Source organism: Falco peregrinus, chromosome 12 (genome assembly GCF_023634155.1).
Source record: "Falco peregrinus isolate bFalPer1 chromosome 12, bFalPer1.pri, whole genome shotgun sequence".
In the NCBI taxonomy this organism is placed as follows: domain Eukaryota; kingdom Metazoa; phylum Chordata; class Aves; order Falconiformes; family Falconidae; genus Falco; species Falco peregrinus.
The window spans coordinates 23,932,858-23,947,096 of NC_073732.1; the positions used below are offsets into that span (position 1 = coordinate 23,932,858).

A 14,239-nucleotide genomic window follows, 5' to 3' on the forward strand; every position below is an offset into this window, starting at 1 on the left:
CTCTTTCCGGAATAACTAGGGCACTTAATATGCCGTCGACTGATGCACAAGCGCCAGGACCAGAATCCCTCTATTGTCCCCGAGGATCAAATGCTCGTAGCGAGCTGGGCGCTTGCATCTCTGAAATTGGCATTGACCATTTTCCCTTGGCTGGGGGTGTGAGACAGAAGGCTGATTGCTGCCGACACACTCACTGCAGGGTGTTTTCTGAGCTCGTGGTGACGTGGGAGCCACTGGACATTAGTCCGTACCCCAGATCACATCCCTGCACCTGATGCTCTTGCTTTGAAGTGGTGGTGGTGGGGAATGTAAATGCCATTTTTTTCTAAAAGGGATGCAAATCAGATGCTCTCAGGTTTAGCTGGCCAGCTTAAAATAGTAAATACAAAAGATGAGATTTATAGGGTGAAAAAAGGAATCTTTGCAGGCTGAATCTGTTGGACCAAAAAGCCTCTGATCTCACTGTTTTCTTAGCCAGAAAGAGATGCCTGTGTAATCTGTGGAAGGAGGCAGTAAATACCTCCTCACAAAATAAACCACTTTAAAAAAGAACAAATAGAAACCCCACGTTGTTGAGGTTATTTGTTGATTTTTCCCTTAGCCGGTCTTCCTTTTTTCTGTAGAGGTAGCTCGTCAATAGGCTTGGAATCAAAAGCTGGGGGGGAAGGAAGCTTGCCTCCCTTCCCAAGCCAAGGCAATGCAAACATACTAGCACAGCCTCTTTTTGCTGGGTGGACTGAAAAGCTTTTCAGACTCAAAAATAAGCACACGCACACACTAAAAAACCTCTGAATTCCAGATCATTATAAAGTGTGTGCTTCCTGCCGAGTTTTCTGCCTTCTCTGGGAGACTTAGGTGATAATCCCTTTCTATATTGCTCCAGCTTTAAGATCACTTGGCATCTTGTGTATAATACTAGGCACCTCGATATGGAAAGACACACTAGGAATTTGGAAGGAGTTCAACGGCAGCCCAAAGGGAAGGGGTCATGTGTGCTGAATCATGTGGAAAGACTGCGATAATTAAGTATGCGGCAGAAATCCCTGCTGACCAGAAACAAAGAATGGATGAGACTGTCCTGCGAAAGGGTTGGAAATGAGAATTGAGAGAGAATTTTTAAGCAGGTACGAAGATGTGTAGTAAGGACGGCATTTGTTAGGGGAGTGCTTGAGTTTAAAATGAGGAAAAGTGCCTTGAAATTGAAAATCCAAGTTGTCTTTCCTGGAACGTGTATGTGAGAAGGTGCTTGTGGTCCCTAGAGGCTCTCTTTAGCTCTAACTAAGCTTTTGGGGCTCTGTCCTGGGAAAAACAGCCTTTCTAGGATTTATTCGCTAAATTGGAGGTTTAAGAGGCTTGAGGCTTGAGGAAAGGGCAGCTCTTGAAATGGAGAGGAGAAAACTGTAGTGGGACTGCAGGGACAGGGCAGCAGAGAGCAGGGCGAGAGGAGAGCAAGATGTGAGAGCTGGAGTTGCAGGAGCAGAAGGCAGAGTCCATCCCTTCCACCCTGAGACGTACCTATTTACAACGTTATTGCTCTTGATGTGCTAACTGGAGTTTAGCTGGCCTCCAGCAAACCTCAGAAGCAGCTACGTAGCATCAGGCTTGTTCTGGTTCCCAGTGCACCTGCAGCTTCTGCCCTTGCCGCCCCCCCATCTCAAGCAGGTCTCTCCAGCCCCCTGGGGTTGTGTCGGAGGCTGCGCTTGAGATGAAGGCACCAAAATTAGTCTGGGTCTTGTTCCCGCTGCACCGGGTGCTGGGTTGTGAATCATTACCAGCCCTATACATGGTGTCCAGAATAACGAATTAGCCGCCTCCTGCCAAAACAGCGGGTTGTGGCAGTGCCGCTAGAGAAGGTGCTTATTTTCTCTCGCCGGGCACGTTCTGTGCCTGCGCTGCTGCCAGGAGAGCCGAGCCGTCCTCTGGGGCTCGTTACCAGATCTGGAGGTGCCACCGCAGCTCATTAGTGATGTTGGGGTGGGGAGGAGGTGCTGGAGAGGAGCTCACCACTGGTCTCTGGCAGGGAGCTGGGGATACAAATGTCCCTGTTTTACAAGGGAGAGAATGGAAGGAAGAGAGATACTGGTATGAAATCAAAGAGTTTTCCAAAGAGGTGCGTTCTCTGTGCTCTGATGATTCAGGAGACTCAACCAACCATGTGGGCTGAGGGGTGAGCAGGGCTTGGGAACAGGGGAAATTAAAGTGTCCATTTCTCCTTCCCCTGGCGAAACACCGCTTTTCAGGCTTCCATTTAATGAGCAGTCCATGATACAGGAGCCTCCGGAGATATCTCAAGATACTTCATGTTTTTAATCTATTCCAGGCAGCCTGTTTTCTGTGGAGCTGTATCAAATCCATGGATGTGTATCACCCAGCTTTAAGCAGGGAGCTGGTGCCAGGTTTGCAGCTTACCTCAGCCATGAAGCTGGGGAGCAGTTTGTCACCAGCTCATCTAGGAGCTGGGGGTTCATTCGTTAGTGCACGGGGCTTGTTAAGGTGCCCCCACCAAGGGTCATCAGCATCTTCCCAGGCAGCGTCCTCACCACGGCTACTGGGAGTAATGTCCTGGGGGGGTGGCCATGTCCCACACCTTGCCAGCCTTGAAGGTTTTGAAATAAGTCTTTGGATAAACAGCGGGGTTGTGAGCCTCTTCTAAAGCTCCAACACATGGCAAAAGGATGAAGCAAGCTCCCAGGGGGTGGGTCTGGAGGCTTGCAGAGCACGCAGAGACCCAGCTCACAGGGCTGAGCCCCCTGGGCTTGGGGAGAGCCGCGCTTCCCCCCTTGCCTGGTACCCATCGCTGTGACAATGCTCCTCTGTATCACGTGTGTCCTTCTGCTTTCTTTTACAGAGCGACTTGTGGTCTTTGGGGATAACGGCCATTGAAATGGCAGAAGGTGCTCCCCGTAAGTAGATACGTTGCTCTGCTTTAATTAACCCTGGGTTATAATATGTTGGGGTTTGCTGAACCAGCCGGCACTTGCTTCTGTGCAAGAAACGCCATGCAAAGGTTTTCCCAAGCAACCTGGGCTCACTGAGATGGAGCTTGCAGGGTCCCATGGGGAAAAAGCTGCCAGGGCAGCGTGACCTGGGGGGACAGGATGGGTGTTCAGCAAAGGCACACAACCCTGTATAACTCTGATATGTCTGCTCGAGCACTCTGGGACTCCGTTTCCTTAAATAAAATACAGACGAGGACTGGAAGCAGGTAAAGAGCTGCTCCACTGACCTCTGTAGTGACACAGGTAGTGGCATGCTGGGCTCAGCTGGTGCGTCTGCACCCATCATCCTGCCATGGTTTTTCAGAGGTATCCTGGGACTGTCCCTGTGTGCTGGTAAATGCAAGTAAATAAAGCAGAGCAGAGCGGCACGTGGTGCAGCCGTACCCTGCTCGGGGCCCGTCGCTGTCAGCACCTGGCAGGGTGCTGAGGACACGCAGCTGCAGGAGTGCAGGTGTCCCCAGCCAGCCTCTGCTGCTCAGCCCTGTGGTGCTGGGGACACACACACCGCTTGGCTGGGGACATCAGCTCTCACCTGAGCTCCAGGCAGCTGCTGGGCCAGGGGCTGTCGCCGCAAATCCTCCTGCCGTTGTGAGTCTTGTAGCTTCAGAGGAAACTTGGGTCTCCCCAGCTGGGTGCGTAGCTTCTCTTTAGGAAAGCCGGGGGCTCTGCGAGATGCCGTGCCGTGTTTAATGCCTCTTCTTGCAAATTGCAGCTCTCTGTGACATGCATCCCATGAGAGCCCTCTTCCTCATCCCCCGCAACCCGGCCCCGAGGTTGAAATCAAAGAAGTGGTGAGTGTCTCTCTCAATCTTCAATGACTGGGGAAAAAAATCTCTGGAGCAACTTGTTTCTGCAGCCCAGGCACACCGCAGACTCGGCGTTTGCATTGTGTAGATTCGGGGCCAGTGGCAGTCTCCAGCATCACAGCGGTGGGCGCAGGTTTGGGTCTTGATCTATGGAGATCTGTGGAGAGGTGGTTTGGTGTGAAGGAGCTGCTGACCGTGGGACGGGGGGTGTCCTAGGCGGGCAGAGCGGGGAGCGCACTCTAACACTGCCATTTCGCACTGCGGAGCCGCTTCTCCAAGGCAGTTCGTGCAGCCTGAAGCCAGATGACGCTTCACTTGGCTACTGTTTCTTTCCAGTCAGGTTCCATTTTCAAGTGGAAACATGAATCCACGCCAAAAAAAAAAAGGATAGTTTATCTTGAAGGCCCAGGAATGCAGGCATTTGTTCTTAGTTGGGGTTTTATTTTAAAATTTTGCAGGAAAGAATACATCACTCTTTTGGGGGGGGGGGGGGGGGGGAAGGAAAAAAAAATCAGGGCATGCCAATAAAAACCCGTAGGAAAAACATTCCTGAAGCCCAACAGATGTTGTTTTGTTACTGTATGTTCTGTACTGATGGAGCTGGAGTCCTGAAAAACACTCATCTCTGGTTCATGCTGTTTGCCTACCCCGGGTCCAGCAGTGGTTTGGTCAGGAAAGATCTGCCAGGTGTTAGAGACAGCGCTGCCCCTTGCTCCCACGTAGGCTGAGCTTGCAGAAGGAAGTTTTGCCTTATTCATTGAAATTATGGTTATCATCTTGTTGAAGACACACACACAAAAAAAAAAAAAAAAAAAAAAAAAAAGAAGAGGAGCAACCAGTAGGTATTGAAAACACTTGATGCCACAGCAGCAGGTATTTTGTTGCTGGAAGTGGAGTGAGAGGGGCTTGGAGTCCTCTGACACATGGTGTTGGGGTTTTAGGACCAGCCCCTAAAACCTTACCCAGGCTTTGGCAGCAGGCATCTTAATTTTGTCAGCCTTTATTAATTAAAAAATAAAAATCAATTTTTTAATGATTGCATCAGCTGCCCCAGTACCAAACCGGGAGGAGAAGGACCTTTCCCAGCTGGCTCTGCAGAGGGTGGCAAAGATGTTCACTTTCCTTGCACAGCCTTTTGAGGATACCATTAGTCAGCTGAGAAGATAGTTTATACCCTTGTTTTCTGCCAGATCACCAGTCTCCTACTTCATTATCCTCACTGCTACAGCACAAAATGCATTGTAAGACTTTTATTTTTCATCTGAGAGTGCTGTTTATTCAGCAATGGCTTCCTCAGCCTCCAGGCAGAGGGGAGCTGTTGAAAGCTGGTGTTGAGCAGAACATTTCCCCACCTCCTTAAGGTACAAACAGAGCTGGGGTGGAACGTGTATGTTCGTCCCTGCTCTGAGATCCTAGGATGTGCTTTGTGCGAGCTGGGATTATTCCCTGGCACCACCTTCCCCTCGCGTGTCCGGTGGCTGTCCCAGCCGTGCACAGCTCGCGGTGGGCAATGCCTGGGGTCAGCTGGGCTCTCCAGGGCTGTGCTCTGCCCATCCCAGGGTCGGCATTCCGGGTGCTTTGAGAGAGGGATCTCCTGGGAAGTCGTAGGGTAATGGAACTCCAGCTTCAGCCTGGGGGAGCACGTGCTCACCTGGCCTCTGCTACCCCTCCGTAAGCCAGCAGGGATCTCTGGGGTCCAGCAGAGCAGGGACACGTGTACCCCGGGCAGCTCAAACCTCTGTCCATCTTCCAAGTTTTCATTGCAGTGGGAAGTTCCAAAGGATGCAGAAAAAGCTTCACCTTAAGAGCAATTTTTTTCAGCATTTTCAGTGGGACACCAGGCACACTTGCTGTCCTTGGCTCATTTCGCAGCTGGAGGTTTTGGGGCTGCCCAGGGTGGGTCCTGGAGCTCTGCAAGCCCAGCCCAAGAGGGCAGGAGGTACCTGGCCAGGCTTGCACGGTGGCTCTCTGGCAGTCTGGGCTGGTTTTCACAAGCAGGGATCACAAGAGAAAAGCAAAATGAGGAAACGTTCAACTTGAACTTTGAGTTTGTCCTTGTGTGTGGCAACACATAAAAAGTACGCGGAGTGGGCAGGCCATCTTTTTCCTTACGTGAAAGAAATATGAAGTGACTCCAGCACCTTTGAGGGTAAGTAAGGGAAAGCCAGGAGGGAACGCAGGCGTGGGAGCTGCCCTGAATCGAAAATCTCAGAGAGGAAAGTATTTTTGTTGCTTACTAAATCCTTGAACTCGCTTTAAAACAGTGCTGTGTTCCTATGAAATTAAAGAGCCTGTGGTATCGTTTTCTTTCCCAATTAAAGCCAGCCAGCAGCAAAGCTTTATTTTCTTCCCGCGTTTTGCAGGCAAAATGAACTTGAACTTCAGTGATGTCGTTACCATGAACGCTCCCTAGCCCTGCTTGTAAGAGGTGACAAAACCTCTTTGTTAATGAGGTGATATTTGCACTGTGATACCACTTTTCATCCAAGCGGCTGCAAAGACTTTGCAAACATTGATTTAAGCTTTACAAACTCCCGGGAGCTGGAGGAGCCCATGTTGCGTGCAGGTGGGCTGACCTGCACCCGGGGAGGAGATGAGGTGTGTGATGGTGTCCTTCTGGATCACAGCCAGGGAGAAAGCCTGTGTCTTCTGCGCCCGCTCCAGTGAGGGCTGAACTGTGCCACTGGACAGGTTTGGGGTTTTGTAGAGTAGATTTCAGGGAAACCAGAGGCCTGAGCTGGTCCCCGTCCATAGCTGCTCAGCCAGCTCAAGGATGCACAGGTGTCTTGGGGCACCGCAGGGCACCCATCCCCGAGAGACAGACAAACCCATCACTTTCTGGAGGATAACTTTTTAGCTGCTTCAACTTGACCGTATCTGTGGGTGCTCTGGACCACGCATCCAGGACTGAAGTCTCTCCGGCTTCACACCAGAAGGGGAGAATCATACTTTAAAAGCAGATTTTTTTTTGAGTATTGCATGGGTTGTCCCTTCTGGATACACTGAGACGCTGGGTTTCTTGAGGCAAGGTGGAGAAGGAAGATTTGCTCGTTAATAAAGCTGGATGGAGGATTTAATTGGATCCAGTAGCGTATTTTATTTTTGCATCTCAATTTGTATGGATTAGCACTTATAAGATAAATCACTTTTAGTCTGACAGCTTAAAAGTAAAATCCCTGAAAGCTTATTGTTTTACTTCTAATGCAATTTTATAGTATCTGTTGGCTTCTGACATTAATTTACACTCATTTTCCTATTTGCTAAAGCAACATAGACTATAGTGGCCTGTCAACATCTTTCTTGTAAATCCCTGTTCTCTTGGGTTTATAATGTGGCGGAATTAGTTCCAGGAGAACTTTTGATATGCATCACTTGACTAAGAGAAATCTGTTTATTAAAGATTTGGCTGAAATTGTTTTAGCTGAGATTGAATTTAACTGTTTGTGGGAAGGCAGGCTGTGAGGAGGGGCTGCATTCTGCCACCCACCACCGTGTTCCCACCTCTGCCCAAGCCGTGCTGCCCAAAGAGCCTGTCCCGTTCACCTGGATCCATGGTCAGGGAGGCTGGGGCATGGTGGCCTCCAGGAGCTGGAGGGTCAGTAATGCTGCTGGGTCTCCCTGAGAGAGCAGGGAAGGGCTGCAAGGCAGCGAGCATTGCCCAGAGGTTGTCTGAGCTTTAACAAGCCATGTAATGTTGGGTAGTTAAATCTAAAATAAATTAAAAAAAATCAACCTAGCTTGTCCCAGTCATCTTCAGAAAGGTAAATCTCTTGAAACGTAACTTGGGGCCATAAAATATGAGAAACAATCCATTAAGGAATTGCATTTGTATCTGTATGTGTTGTCTCTCGTTTCTACCTGCAGTTTCACAGGTCAGAGGGAAGGGAGGAGGAACACTCCCTTGCATTTTCTTGGTTCCCAACTTTCTCCAGCCTCTGTAGAATGGTGGTTTCTCCTAATCGTACCAGGAAGGCATAGACAGGAGTATGCATGGGAAGCGTAGGAGAGGGTGAAGCGATAAGAGGGCACCTGTGATGGTGCGGCTTTGAGATGGTGCTAAGCATCAACAGCGAGGTCATGGGAATCCTGTTGGAGGGCTGCATCTGCACAAGGACTGTGTAGCAGCCAAGTAATCTTCTCAAATACCCACACATTTCTCACTTTCTAGTAGGAGACTCTATATATTTACCTGTTCCTTCTGTACCTTCTTTTTCTGTCCTTGGCCAGGTCTAAAAAGTTTCAGTCCTTCATTGAGAGCTGCCTAGTGAAGAACCACAGCCAGAGACCAACCACGGAGCAGCTGATGAAGCACCCCTTTATCCGAGACCAGCCCAACGAAAGGCAGGTCCGCATCCAGCTCAAGGACCACATCGACAGGACTAAAAAGAAGCGAGGCGAGAAAGGTTAGTGGAGAAGCAGGACTCTGGGCGATCCTTGACCTCTGCCACGTGCTTGGAGATCCCCGGCGTAGACCAAGGTGCATCCGTGTAGGTGAAGCGTATGGGTAGAAGAGGGAGGGTGAAGAGGACTGGGTTGCTCGTGGTCTCAGCACCATTCGGATGGCTGAGTTTGTACCCAAACTGGTTGAGTTAAATAGGTGTGGTCCTTCTGTGTGACCACACTTCTTATGCTTTTGAGGTCAGATTATTTTGTTTGATTTAATTCCTCTCAGTCACTGAAATAAATATCCACCACAAAACAATCGGCGTTCCTATGAAGCCTACAGGTGACTGTCATTAGAGCTAATCAGGTTTTTTAAAGCTTTTTTGTCCCCTGATGAAAAATGCTGTCTTTTTTTGTCCAGGTGGTAATTTCCACATGGAACATTTAAGCTTTGATTCATTAAAATGTGTGTATAAATTTTACATCTGCATATATACATACTGGCATGTGGGAGGGAGAAGCTGCTAAGATGAATTTTTCCCAGCTCACGTATTTCATGCCAAGTCTGTTGATCTACGTGACATTCATGCAGCGCCAGCGATGAGCAGACGAACGTCTAGATAAGACCCTTGCCCCAAAGCAATTCCATTGACGAGGAATAACCTATTAATCCAAGTGATTTCAGTGAACTTTCCAGGCCCTATCAAAGTCCTCTGAAAGGAAGATCAGATAACTGAAGAAACTTGTTAAAGTATTCAACTGCTTGTGAACTGAATTTTAATTTGAAAGCTCATTTGTAGAACCCAGCAAATTAATACGTTGCTATTTCTCTTCCTATTGGTAGTGGTATTAATTTTTCATGCGTACCTTCCAGCCCCTTGTAATAGATTTCACTACAATCAAAACAATAAAATGGGATCCCAGTGAAGTATTAAATGTGTTTAGTCTGGCAAATGAAGGTTGGACCCTAGAGATGGAGAGTAATTAGATAAATGCAAGCCTTTCTTTTACTGTAATTCCCTTCATCCGATAAAGATGATATCCCAATAGAAATCACAGTATGCAGCACAACATTGCGGTTGGGCTTTTATGTAGATGTCTTCATTGCCTGGAAAATACATGGATTTGCATAGGAAGAGCGTATGTTTAGGGAGAGAGGGGTTGTTGCCTTCAGAGCCGTAGCTGAATCCCACCTTCCAGTGCATATGGCTTCAATAGCTTGTGGTGCACCTCCCTGTGAAGAACCCTTCTGAAGAAGGGGGTCACTCCCTGACTTACGAGGATAAATTATTTTTTTATGGACATCCCCTACCTTTATGTTGGGTGCCTGGGGTTGCTGGGGCATTGCCCGCTGTGCTGCCCGTGGGACTGCAGCCCTCTTCCCAGCCAGCGTGGGCATGCCAGGTGCCAGCACCCAGGGAGACCGCCCATGCTTCCCTGGCCTTGCAGCCCCCCCGAAAACAGAAAATACAGAGAAATAATGCTGCATGTTCTTTGTCCTGTGAGAAAAAGAGAGTTGCCTGTTCTGCCTTCAGACTTCTGGGGTTTTCGACCACTGGAAAAATAAATGAGCCCAGCAAAGGGCACTGATGAGCAATTCTCTTCCTAGATGAGACAGAGTACGAGTACAGTGGAAGTGAGGAGGAGGAGGAGGAAAATGACTCCGGAGAGCCCAGGTAAGAATCAGCATTTCATTTCTGCCCTTAACGTCTCTTTAACTCTGTATAAAATCAGCTTGGGTTACAGGCTGCTAGAAACTAGACATGGAAAAAGGATAGTCTGAGCACTGAGTCCCCTTCGCTGGCAGAACAGAGTGTGTCCCCTCTGCTGGATGGTGCCTGGCTATAAACTGGTGCTACAGGTCACCTTAGCCAGGAGCTGGGGAAGGAGACTGAGGTACCCCATTGCCCGTGGGTTCTGCAGCACAGTGCGCTGCTGTCATGGGACTGTTGTATTTAGGCATGGGAATTTAATCCAACAGGCAGCTAAACACCACACAGCTGCTCGCTCACACCCCCCCCCACAGTGGGATGGAGGGCAGAATCGGGGGGGGGGGGGGGGGAAAGTAAAATTTGTGTGTTGAGATAAAGACAATTTAATAGGACAGAAAAGGAAGGGAAAATAATAATGATAAAGTAATTAGAATATACATAACAAGTGATGGACAATGCAGTTGCTCACCACCCACTGACCGATGTCCAGCCTGTTCCCCAGCAGTCCAGCAGTGGCCCCCGGCCAGCTTCCCCCTGGTTTATATGGAGAATGACATCATATGGTATGGGATACCCCTTGGGTCAGCTGGGGTCTGCTGTCCCAGCTGTGTCCCCTCCCAGCTCCTGGTGCCCCCAGCCTGCTCGCCGGTGGGGTGAGAAGTTGAGAAGTCCTTGACTTTGTGCAAGCAGTGCTTGTCAACAGCTAAAACGCCAATGTGTTATCAATATTATCCTCATCCTAAATCCAAAGCACAGCACTATGCCAGCTGCTAGGAAGAAAATCAACTCTGTCCCAGGCAAAACCAGAACAGATGTGGAAAAACTGTGAGGTGAAATTGGAGAAGGCTCTTTGAAATGCGGTTCCTTACATCCAAGTGTAACTCCTGATTTCCATGTAACTTTTCACCATGAAACCTCCCTGGTGCTTCTGCAAGCGTGACGGGGCTGGAACTTTCTTTGGTGAAATTTTTCAGAGCCGTTGTAATTAGTATCAGGTTATTCCATTATTTCACTGAGATAATGTAGTATTTTAATAGCTGGCAATGATTCATGCTAAATGTGCTTTGTGCACAGCTAAATATAGTGTGTGCCACTGCAGCACAAGAGGCTTTGGGTAGAAACTTCATGTAAAGGAGTCCTTTAGCAAATAAATTACTGGTGAGCCATGAACAGAGCGCTGTGTCGGCTGCTCTGCCCTCACACTAGTGGTCCCCGCATCCCTCCCTCTGCTGCTGCCCAAGCTCTGTTGGGATGCTGTTGGGATGAAGGGAAGAGGGGCAACGCTGGAAAATGACGCAGAACTCCCCCTGGCAAGAGGTTTAAGGATGCAGGGAGGGAATCTTCTCTGATGTTTCTGTGCTGTGCAGCTCCATCCTAAACCTGCCCGGGGAGTCGACGCTGAGACGGGATTTCTTGAGGCTGCAGCTGGCAAACAAGGAGCGGTCGGAGGCGCTGCGCCGGCAGCAGCTGGAGCAGCAGCAGCGGGAGAACGAGGAGCACAAGCGGCAGTTGCTGGCTGAGCGGCAGAAGCGGATCGAGGAGCAGAAAGAGCAGAGGCGAAGGCTGGAGGAGGTAACTGGCCAGAGCCGAGCAATGGGCTGGCAAGGCCTGTTTTCGGGTGGAACAGCAGGATTTCTGGTAGCAGGTCCCAAGTGACTGTTCCCAGCCTGGTTTAGGAATCATGTCCTAACCTCTCTAGTCGGTAACCCGAAAGGTTTTGTTACACTGGTCAAACCCTCCTGCTCATCGTTTTTGCACACCTGCCTCCAGGCACTCCCCTCACCATAGTAAGTGTTGCCAGCTCTTGTGAAAGGTAACGGAGCTGGTTTGCTGTAAATAAACGCTTGAAGTATCGCACTTAAAGGGGTCCCTGGAACTGCTGAGCAGAGTTAGCCCATTATTGGGGTGATGGCTGTATTCAGTTGAGGTAAGCAAAACTCACTGGTCCAAGCATCTGACAGGTTCATTATTGTTATTTGCTGCTGTGGACTGTTAGAGTTGATAAGAAGCTGAAGAGCTCCGTTTGCCATTTCCCCAGATCCATGTGCCACTTGTGTCCCTTTAATCCCTAATTTCAACTTCAGTCCTTCCAGTCCCTGCCAATTACAATTTCTCTTGCAGGGGAGGGGCAGATGCCTCTCTGACTTGTGCAATGATCCATATGTGCCCCGAAGGATAAGATTTCATTATCCTTGTCTTAACATACCAGCTACAAATGCGATCGGTCATAAAATTATCCACCCCATTTAAAATCCAGCTGCAGGATTTGACCGGGTGACTTTGGGTGTCCCTGAGCTGCTCAGCCTGGCTGCGTGCTCTGTAGGAAGCGCTTACTTTTGGTTTAGCTCCTGGTTCTTCAGCTGCAGAAGCCCACCAAAAAGTAAGGGAGCTTTTCTCCAGCTCTTAGGATTTTGATGGGGTTTTGCACAGACACCCATTGCCACACACTGAACCAACTCATCCTGAGTGTCTGATTGAAGGGTTCATATGTTAAAGGTAATTAAATTAGCTTTCTGAAGAGGTCACAGATATGTCTGAAAAAAGGATTTGCAGTAAGTGAACTATTAAGACCCCCCTTAATTTGCATGAGCCAGAGTGTCTGTTACATTTAAGCTGACTCTCCCCACCCCCCCCACCCCCTCCCCCCCCCCCCCCCCCCACCCCCCTCGCGATGGGTAATGCCCCCGGGCCAGGGGCACAGACCAGAAGGAATTTCAGGCAGGTGATGATGGTGGTGATACGGCCCCTCTCTGAGGTGGTCCTCTGAGCTCCTCCGGGGCAAAAACCAACACAGGCAGATCCCAGGCAAAGCATTTTTTCAGTCTGGTAAATATGTAGGTCTGACATGTTGTCAGAGCGCAGAGCTTTGCGTGTTCAGTACACTGTAGGTCAGGCTTTGCTTGCGTCCTGCACCATTCCCAGAGCTGGTGAGCTGCTGGGAGAGAGGGCGAGGTTTGCACGTGGGTGCATCCTGAAATCCCCTGCCCCAATGGATGTTTGTCTGAGGACTGTCATAAGGAAGCCAGGCTCTGCCTTTGTCCCAGTCTGCTAGCTGCAAGCGGTACAGGAGCAGAACAACAGCACAATAAAAGCAGACACCAGATTAGCTGCAATCCTGTAATGAATACAATGCTTGCTGCTGTATTAATATGTTCTCTTCACATAGAAGCAAATTGTTCTCTCTCTCTCTGCTGCTTCCCAGGCAGGTTTTGAATGGAGGACTAATCCCCTTGCTAAGCTGGCGAGCTCTGCCCTGAGCTACAGGGGCACTGCCTTGCGGGGTCGGGCTGTGCGCAGCTTTCCCTGGGCTTTGCTGGTTCCCCCCATTCTGTCCCCCATGTCATCAAAAGCTAATGTCACCATAGCCAGGATTTAAAATCAATGCCTCTGTTTCTGGTGGCTCTAACAGCCGCCCTGGGTGCTTCACCCATTGCCTTCTTCCAGCCGCCTTACAGTTTTCAGACCTGAACTGGAAGGGAGCAAAGCCGGCAAAGAGGTCTTTTCATGCTCCTTCATGTTGGAGAAGTTGGGGAGGACAAGTGGGACTGTACCAAGGGACATGCTCAGTCCGCCCCGGCATGGGGCCACCGGCGTGATGAGCCCTGTGGGCTCAGCCAGGATCAAGGCAGAGCGGGCAGCCACGTGCTGGTGGCTGCGATGGCCCCAGCATCTTCTCGGGCCCATCTAGCCAGGTTTAGCTTCACCTGCATCTCCAGACATGGAGTAAAATGAGCTCTCCTCTCTGTTAGACACTGTTTGCATGGTGAGCAAGAAACGTAGCCAAATCGTTATGGTGAGGATTAAAACAGGAGTCCTTGAAGACGTACAAACCTTCTGTTGCAAATGTGGTGGATTGTGGCAGCAGTTAGGAGGGATGCTCCCCAGCGTGGCGGGCTGTGGCTTTGCCGGCTGCAAGGTGGTGTGAATCTGCCATGGGCTGCTGTAGAAAACCAGAAAAATAGTAGAGGCAGAGATTAGCAAAGTTTCATCAGTGCTGCAGGGGGTAGGCTAGGGGAGCTGCACAAGTAGCTTTGAGCATCCTCCCCTGGAGCTTCCTGCTCATGGAGGTGTTCACCCTGGGGAGGGATGCTGCCTCTGCCTGGGGACACAGGGAGAGGTTTGTACCCCCAGGCTCTCCCGGGATTTCTAGCACAGCCAGCCAGCGGTGGATATAGTTTGGTCTTTGTTCTTCCCAGATACTTAGGGGCAGGAGGCATCTGATGGCCAGACAGAGGTACCAAACGGCGGCTGTCACAGCTGCCCGAGTTTGATGTTGCTGCCCGGAGGCACCCAGCACCCTCCATCCATGTCACTGCAGTTTTGCTCCAGAGAGCAGCAC

At 49.8% G+C, this 14,239-nt stretch overlaps 1 protein-coding gene across 10 annotated transcripts in view; it reads left to right on the top strand.

Annotated features, from left to right (window-relative positions):
- The window catches only part of TNIK (TRAF2 and NCK interacting kinase), a 163,144-nt gene that overhangs the window by 104,280 nt on the left and 44,625 nt on the right, over nucleotides 1-14,239 (top strand). For all 10 annotated transcript variants that reach the window (XM_055817361.1, XM_055817365.1, XM_055817362.1 and 7 more), the window contains exons 8-12: nucleotides 2,849-2,903; nucleotides 3,712-3,790; nucleotides 8,033-8,208; nucleotides 9,798-9,864; nucleotides 11,268-11,472. In XM_055817361.1, coding sequence (XP_055673336.1) covers nucleotides 2,849-2,903; nucleotides 3,712-3,790; nucleotides 8,033-8,208; nucleotides 9,798-9,864; nucleotides 11,268-11,472 — 582 coding nt within the window. The remainder of the gene's footprint in view (nucleotides 1-2,848; nucleotides 2,904-3,711; nucleotides 3,791-8,032; nucleotides 8,209-9,797; nucleotides 9,865-11,267; nucleotides 11,473-14,239) is intronic.